Below are 8,456 nucleotides of genomic sequence, written 5' to 3' on the forward strand. Positions count from 1 at the left end.
GCGTCCCGTGCGTGCGGAGATGGATCAACCCGGTCGTGCACGGCCGCCGGCGGTTTCACACTCCGATCATGCGGGGGCGTCGTCGGCGTCGCCCCCTGCAGCACAGAGTTAATTAGCTTTAGCTAGGCAGCTAGCTAGCCCTAAACGCGTGCAGCACCCCGCCCGCTGTCAGGTCACGCACACTAAACTTGTTTTGACCTGCGCGCTCGATGACCAACCAGTGTGGGGGATACCCGTGCCTTTAGCTTCGATCCACACAAGTCTGGGCGACGCACCTACTACGTCACTGCGCGTCAGCTCGTCCCGTCGCTTGGAGTAACCAGTTCTACCAGCTGGTAGCTCACGCGTACGTGGACATCTCCTTTGGCTGACAGGTACTGCTCGTACGGATGGACCGCGCCCTGCACGAACCGTTTCGGCCCCCAGGAGACTTCCGCCAGTTAACTAGAGTAAGTGCGTGATGCTTCGCCTGTGTTCGGATTGGGCTGATGGCTGGTGCTAATTTGTTGTGAGAAAAAAATATTGCTAATTAGTTAGTGCTGATAACTGGTGCTAGTTTGATACGAGAGAAAAATATTACTGGCTGAATGCAGATGAACAGAATGGAAGCTGCTACGCCAGCCGAACGCCAGAACGTACACGTAGTACCACTGATCAGCTCTGCTTTCGGAGGTCACGGGGATCACGCCGCGTCCCGCGCCCAGCCGCGCCGGTCCCCTCGCGTCGCGACCCCAATCGTACAACTCACCGCGGCGCACGGCAAAGCAAAGCTGGCCCGTGCCACGTCACGCGCGAGAGGGCTGGTAGCCTGGTAGGGCAAGCCGTGCGGGGCCAACCTTCTCGCTCGCTGACTTGTGCGCGCGCTCATGGGGTCGGTGGTCCAACTGTCCAAGACGTAAACGCGCCATCGGTTTTTTTTTCAACGGCAGGTTGGGAGGATAGAGTGATTGCAACAGTAGGGAAGATTGGAAGAACGAAGACGACTGATAACAGACAACACTGTGAGAGTGAGACGGAGAGAACGACGGGTACAGACTAAGTTTGTTCGTCGCTGCGAAACAGTCACTGACAAGCAGGCCCGTCCGTACCTGGTACACAAATGTCTCCTCCTCAGACCGTCCAAATTAGGTACTCCCTTTCCTCCAAGAATAGGCTTTTGGATTTCTGAAAGAGAAGATTCAAGTATCACCGCTCCTAGTTACTAGGTAAGGATCGTACTGCTAATGGCTCGGATGTTAACCGGATCAAGCAGTTTCGATTTTGTTTCGGTCTCTATTTAGTTTTGGTGGAAAATGGTGCGCGTAAGGAAAAAGCGGTTTGATGTGGATTTAGTCTAGGTTACACTCCATCAGCTTGAGGTGAGGAGAAAGTCGGTCCGTTGTGCTCGCCAGCAGCACTTGGCCCGTGACTCCGTGGTGGATGATATTTTCCGGTAACTTTGTACAGCGCGGGTTTGGTACGACAAGCACTTGTGAATTACTAGCAGCTCGAGTGTGCTGCTGGCCTGACGGTGCTTTGGCGTGCAAAATCTTGACAGCGTCACAAGCGTACTACGCCACATTGATGCCCCCATTAATCCGCTCACATGTCCGCAACCAACCTACCGGTCGCCGCACACCTGGCCAGCACAACGGAAGCAGCTGGTGGGGGGGCTCTCCTCCCCTTTCCCCGCCTCACCGGCGCCGCCACGTGGGCCATGACACCGCCACGTCGGCCCCCGGCCCCCGTGACACTCCCAGCCCAGCCGCCGCGCCAACAGCGACGCCGCCCGCCTATATATACCCGCCCGAGACCCGGAGGAGGTCCCCGTCGAGCCAGCTGAGTCGAGACCCGCCGCCGGCACGACGACGACAATGCCGCTGCAGAACGGCGCGCGGGCTGCGGCGGATGCGGAGGCGCGAGGGAAGCAGCCGGCGGCGGCGGGGCCGAGGGGGCGTCCCGGCGCGGCGGCGGTGCCCCTGTTGCTGCTGCTCCTACGCGTGGCCGCGCTGTGCGCCTCCGCGGCGGCCGCGGCGCTCGCGGCCACCGGCGGCGCCGCGCTCCTCCGCCGCGCGCCGTTCCGGCTCCTGCTGGCGGCCGACGCCATCGTGGCCGCCTACTCGGCGCTCGAGGCGGCCGCCGCGGCGCGGGAGGCGGCCGGGGGCGCCACGCTGCTGCCCGAGCCCGTGCAGCTCTGGTTCGACTTCGGCCACGACCAGGGGTTCGGCTACATGGCGCTGGCCGCGGCCGCCGTCGCGGCGCGGGACGCGGCGTCGTGCGGCGGCGGCAGCGCGGCGTGCGCGCGCGCCGACGTCGCGGTGGGGCTCGGGTTCGCGGCGTTCGCGTTCCTGGCACTCGCCGCGCTCCTCACCGGCTTCCGGGTCGCCTGCTTCCTCGCCACGGGCTCACGGTTCGCGCCTCCGCCGCCTCCGCCGCCGCCACCATCCTTCCACTAATCGGCGAATAGCCTGCCCTGTGGCATGCTCTCTGTGTGTGTGAACGGCGACCGCTAGTGCGGGCTTTGGCAGCAGAGTGTATGTGTGGGTGAACGGCTGATAGGTGGTAGCTAGAAAATTTGATCATCTGAAAAAAAGAAAGTAAATTTGAGCACGTGTAAGATCCAGTTTCAGCCATACGCGCTGATGAACACACTTGTAGTTTGGTACATACTTTGTGCACGCACGGAGTACGGTGGTGTAGTTTTTCATGAAAGTGTGTGTTGAGATCAACAGTGTCAATCGTACTACCTCCCTCTGAAAAAAAATCTTTAAACATCTTTTTCTTTATCAGTAGTTTCTCCCACAAATACTACTATACCATCAATCGATACACAATCATCACCATACCAAAAAGATCTTGAAATACAGATCCATTGATGTGACGCTTTGCACCAAGCATGTGTACCATTTGACTTGCTGAGGGTTATAGTTTCTAAGTTTGTGTCTGGCGGTGGAAGTCGCAGGTTCTCTTCTCCCTCTGGCTCTCGAGTTGGTTGGTTCCCTTCCCGGCGAAAGGAGGGGAGGGAAGCCGCGCGGCCGCGTTGGCTGCCTTGTATCCTCTCCGTCCTGTACGGCATCCCCCATTTGCACCGTGCAAACCATTAACCATGACCAAGCACCATGAAGAAACAAGCGTGTCGAGCTCTCTGGCGCCGGCCTCTCGGTCTCCTGACCTGACTAGTCTGAAATCTCGAACCGGCAAAACACTGGGAACACTGGCAAAACAAGAGCTGAGTGCCTATTGAGCCGGCCTTGATTGTCTGTCCGTTGCGGATACATGGCGATGGTATTGTTGCGAGCGGTTCAGATTGGGAACAGTTTAGTTTTGCTAACTCTGGGGCTAGCGTTGCGGAGTTTTTGCAATCGCATGGCCGAAACTTGTAGTTAAGTAGTTGTTTGGTTACTTGGTAATGTTTTGATACAGTTTGTCCCATCCTTCGTGATGGCTTGGTTGTTATTGAGATCCGTCCTTTGAGATGACATGTCTGTTCCATCTTTCGTGATGACTTAGTTTTAGATCTGCTCCATCCTTCGAGATGGCTTTGCTTTAAGTCTGTTCCATCATTCGAGGTGGCTCTTTTTTAGATCTGTTCCATCCTTCGAGATGTGTTTGTGAGTCTTCGGAGGGACAAGAGCTTTTTGTTATGAAAGCGTCTCCCCCCTCCCAAGCTCTTGTTTCTCCGGAGGTTCGTTCTTCGGATGAAGTTTGCAAATATTTTCGAAAGCGTCTCCCCCCTTTCCTTTGCAAATTTGCTCAGAAGCCGGAGTCTTATTGGTTTGGTGAGGCATGGTCTTTGGGGGAAGGCTGCAATGTTTTGCGAAAGCGTCTCCCCCCTTCCAGCCTTGCTCTGAAGACTTGCATAGGATACATTTCTGGCTTGAACTCATTTTTTTTAATTGTTGGCCCCTTGGCTTTGTTTGTGTATAATATACACTTTTGTTTCGGGCCGAATGTTTTGTGGCTTCGACTCATGTTGTGAGTCGTGAGCCCCTTGGCTTTTTACTGTATAGTATACACTTTTATTTTTAGTCGAAGGTTTTGTGGCTTTGACTCGTATTTTGAGTCGTGAGCCCCTTGGCTTTTTGCTGTATAGTATACACTTTTATTTTTAGCTGAAGGTTTTGTGATTTCGACTCATGTTGTGAGTCGTGATCCCCTTGACTTTTTACTGTATAGTATACACTTTTTATTTTTAGCCGAAGGTTTTGTGGCTTCGACTCATATTTTGAGTCGTGAGCCCCTTGGCTTTTTGGTGTATAGTATACACTTTTATTTTTAGCCGAAGGTTTTGTAGTTTCGACTCGTATTTTGAGTCGTGAGCCCCTTGGCTTTTTAGTGTATAGTATACACTTTATTTTTAGCCGAATGTTTTATAGCTTCGACTCGTGTTTTGAGTCGTGAGCCCCTTGGCTTTTTGGTGTATAGTATACTCTTTTATTTTTAGCCGAAGGTTTTGTGGATTCGACTTGTATTTTGAGTCGTGAGCCCCTTGGATTTTTGGTGTATAGTATACACTTTTTGAGATAAGTATGCACAACTTGTTACGGTTGCGAGCTGTGCTAATTTAGTTTCTTAGTTTTAGCGTAAATGCGAAGGTCGATATTCGCGGCCTCGTGGTCGCTTCGACAAGAGACATTTGTTTGAAGCGAATTATTTATAAACTTGGAGGTTTTACATAGGAGCCGCCTTGTCAAAAACCTCACCTCCAAATTGGAGTTCCCTTCTGTGAGGAAAAGAGTACGGTCCTGGACTCAAAGAAGAGAAAAGAGACGTGAAGATCTGAGTGTGCTTATATTTTCGCCTCTCAGTCTTTTACAACTTTTGCTCTAGACGTGGTACTTTTTGAGACTGTCAGCATTCCATAAATGTTGTAGCTCGTTTCCTTCGAGGTCTGCCAGATGATAGGATCCTGGCCTGTTGGAGTATAGAACTATGTAGGGTCCATCCCACTTGGATTAGAGTTTGCCGATGGTTTCGACATTTGGCTTTCTTTTAGAACCCAATCTCCTTCTTTGATGTCTCTGCTGACAACTTTTTGTTTCGCCATTTTTTGTTTCTTCTTGGTAAGCTTCTATATTTTTCGAAGCTTGCAAGATGTCGAGTTCTGTAAGATCTGTTTCAATAGAAGGTTCGATGTTGCTTAGAACTCTAGAGCTTTTGTGCTTGAGCTCTTCTAGGCTCATTGCCTCGGCTCCATACAGTAGCCTAAATGGAGTGAATTTGATCGCTCTGCATTCAGTTGTGTTGTGAGACCAGATAACCTTCAGGAGTTCATCTGCCCACTTGCCTTTTTTTCAATCCGAATAGGCATTTTTTAATGGCAGTGAAGATTAAGCTATTGGCTCTTTCAACAGCGCCATTGGATTGAGGGTGGTCAACTGAAGCAAACATGACCTTCGTTCCCACGGAGTGGCAGAACTCTCTGAAGAGTTGGGAGTCGAATTGTTTCCCATTGTCAACTGTTAGCTCTTTTGGTACTCCAAACCTGTAGATTATGTTTTGCCAGAAGAATTTTCTGACAGCTTCGGATGTGATATTCACTAGTGGTTTTGTCTCGATCCACTTTATGAAGTATTCCACTGCGACAACAGTGTATTTGTAGTTGCCCTGAGCTGTTGGCAGTGGGCCAACCAGGTCCATGCCCCATCTTTGGAGTGGCCATGCCTGAGGTATGAGTTGTACTGGGTGCGCAAGTCTGTTGGATTTGGGTGCCATCATTTGGCATCCTTCGCAAGTTTTGACTATTTGTTCGGCGTCTTTCAACGCGGATGGCCAAAAGAAACCTTGTCTGAAGGCTTTGGCGACCAGCAGTCTTATGCCGATATGGGATCCGCAGAGGCCAGAGTGTATTTCCTTCAAGAGCTCTTGACCTTCGGCCGTTGTTATGCATTTGAGCCAGGGAGCTACTACTCCGGATTTGTAGAGCTCACCTTTTGTCAAGGTATAACTTCTTGCTCTTTGGAATATTTGCTTTTCTTCTTTTTCATCAGCGGGTTCAAAGTGTCCCCGAAGGTATGCCATGATTGGCGATCGCCAATCTTCGCTTGCTATGGCATTGATCTATTTTGCTTTTTCTGACTTGGTGGAGGGCTTCGTAATTTTTTCATAGAACACGTCCGGAGGTAATGGTTCTTTACGTGCAGCAGCTTTGGCTAACTTGTCTGCTTCGTTATTCTGACTTCTTGGGATGTGAATGGTTGTGAAGCCCTTGAAATATTTTTTCATTGCCCTTACTGCATCTAAGTACATTTTTATCTCTGGTTTCTTTGCTTCGGATTCTTTTTCTACATGGTCGGTGATGACCTTCAAGTCAGACTTGATTACAACGTTTGGATGGCCCAATGCTTTCATCTTTCTGAGGCCTAGCAGCAGTGCCTCATACTCTGTCGTTTTGTTTGTGCAGGGATCTGAGTCGCTGAATTCTAGGCGTGCGGCATATCTTAGTTTCGCACCCGAAGGTGACTGAATGATTGCCGCGATGCCGACTCCTTCGTTGCACCATGCGCCATCACAGTGTATCGTCCATGGCTCTATTGGGGCTTCTGCCTCAAAGGTTGGGGAGGTCCAGTCCACAACAAAATCTGCCAAGACCTGTGATTTGATAGCTGTTCTTTTTTCATAGTCAATGTAGTGCTTCAAAAGTTCTGAAGCCCATTTGCTTATTCTTGCTGAGGCTTCTCTGTTATGAAAAAGGTCATGCAACGGTTGATCTGTGATTGCCACAATCTTGTAACCTTCGAAGTAGTGTCTCAATTTTCTTGATGCCCTGACAACGGCATAAGCAATTTTCTCTAGCTTAGAATAGAATAGCTTGAACCCAGATAATGCCTCTGAGGCGAAGTATACAGGCAGTTGCTTTTGCCGACCTTCGACTGTTCTTTCCACTACTAGGGCTGCACTGACAGCTGTTTGAGAGGCGGATGTGTAGAGTAAGAGAGTTTCTTCAGGGTTGGGTGAGGTCATCTTGGTCAAGTTTTCCAAGTAGTTTTTCAATTCCCTAAATGTTTTCTTCTGTTCTTCTCCCCACTCAAACTTGCTGGAACTTCGGAGAGTTTTGAAGAACGGTAAGCTTCGGTCTGCTGAATGAGGGATGAATCTATTCAATGCTGCTATTCTACCAGTTAGCTTTTGCACGTCCCTTACGTACTGTGGCTCTTCTATGTTTCGGAGCGCTTTAACTTTATCTGGGTTCGCCTCTATGCCTTTTGTTGATACAAGGCATCCGAGGACTTTGCCTTTATCTACTCCGAAGACACATTTTTTCGGATTTAGACTAAGGTTCGCCTTCCGAAGGTAAGCGAAGGTTTCTGCCAAGTCTGCCACATGGTTTTTTCTTTTTGCACTTGTTACCACTATGTCATCTACATAGGCCAATACGTTTCTTCTTAGTTGAGGGCCCAAAGCTGTTGAGGACATTCTCGAGAATGACTGTCCGGTGTTTTTAAACCTTCGGGCATCCTAACAAAACAATATATTCCGAATGGGGTTGTGAAGCTCGTTTTTTCTTCGTCTTCTCTCTTCATCCAGATTTGATGATATCTGGAGAAGCAGTCTAGGAGTGACATCAGTTGGCTATTGGATGCATCGTCAACGACTTTGTCGATTCTTGGTAGGGGGAAGTCATCCTTCGGACAGGCCTTGTTCAGGTCGGTGAAGTCTATGCACATTCTCCATTTGCCATTTTTCTTTTTTACTGGCACAGTGTTGGCCAGCCAAGTAGGATATTTGACTTCTCTTATGACTTTCGCATCGAGAAGCCTCTGGACTTCTTCTTTTACTGCTGTGACTTTTTCATCGGACATCTTGCGAAGCCTCTGCTTTTTAGGCTTTATCTTCGGATCAATATCCAGCCTGTGCTCTATGATGTCTCGGCTTACACCGCGAAGGTCGTTTGCTGACCAAGCGAAGACATCTTTGCTTTTGTTTAAGAACTCCAATAGTTCATGTTCTTCCTCTGGTTCGAGAGCTGCACTGATTGTTATTTGCCTATATGGAACGTGTCTTCTTTGTCCCTCTTTGGCTCTTTGAGTGGTGGGGGTTTTTTGTCAGCTTCGACCAAATGGACATTCCTTTGTCCGGGAGCGACACCCCGTTCGATGTCTCTAGCCAATTGTTGGTTGCCTCGAGCAGTGATTACTCCTTTACTTGCAGGCATCTTCATGCACAAGTAGAGCTGATGGACGATTGCCTCGAATTTGTTAATGAGGCCACGAACGAAGATTGCGTTGTAGGGGTAGTTCATTTCTACAATGTCGAAAGTGACGTGCTCTATCCTTGGGTTTGAGAGGTCCCCGAAGGATATAGGGAGAGTTATCTTTCCTAAGGCGTTGACCCATTTGCCTCCGAAGCCGATGAGCGGGATATCTGCTGGCTGTAGGAGGTTACGATCTATATTCATGCGATCGAAGGTGCTTGAGAAGATGATGTCTGCGGAGCATCCCGTATCGACTAGGATTTTTTCGATGGTCCAGCCTTGT

At 49.9% G+C, this 8,456-nt stretch overlaps 1 protein-coding gene across 1 annotated transcript; it reads left to right on the plus strand.

Annotated features, from left to right (window-relative positions):
* Positions 1–1,805: 1,805 nt before the first annotated feature.
* LOC120699837 (CASP-like protein 4C1) lies at positions 1,806–3,071 on the plus strand. The gene has a single exon (XM_039983924.1). The coding sequence runs from the start codon at positions 1,854–1,856 to the stop codon at positions 2,433–2,435; it is 582 nt and encodes a 193-aa protein (XP_039839858.1). The 5' UTR covers positions 1,806–1,853; the 3' UTR covers positions 2,436–3,071.
* The last annotated feature ends 5,385 nt before the right edge of the window (positions 3,072–8,456 follow it).

This window comes from Panicum virgatum, chromosome 3K, assembly GCF_016808335.1.
Source record: "Panicum virgatum strain AP13 chromosome 3K, P.virgatum_v5, whole genome shotgun sequence".
Lineage (NCBI taxonomy): Eukaryota > Viridiplantae > Streptophyta > Magnoliopsida > Poales > Poaceae > Panicum > Panicum virgatum.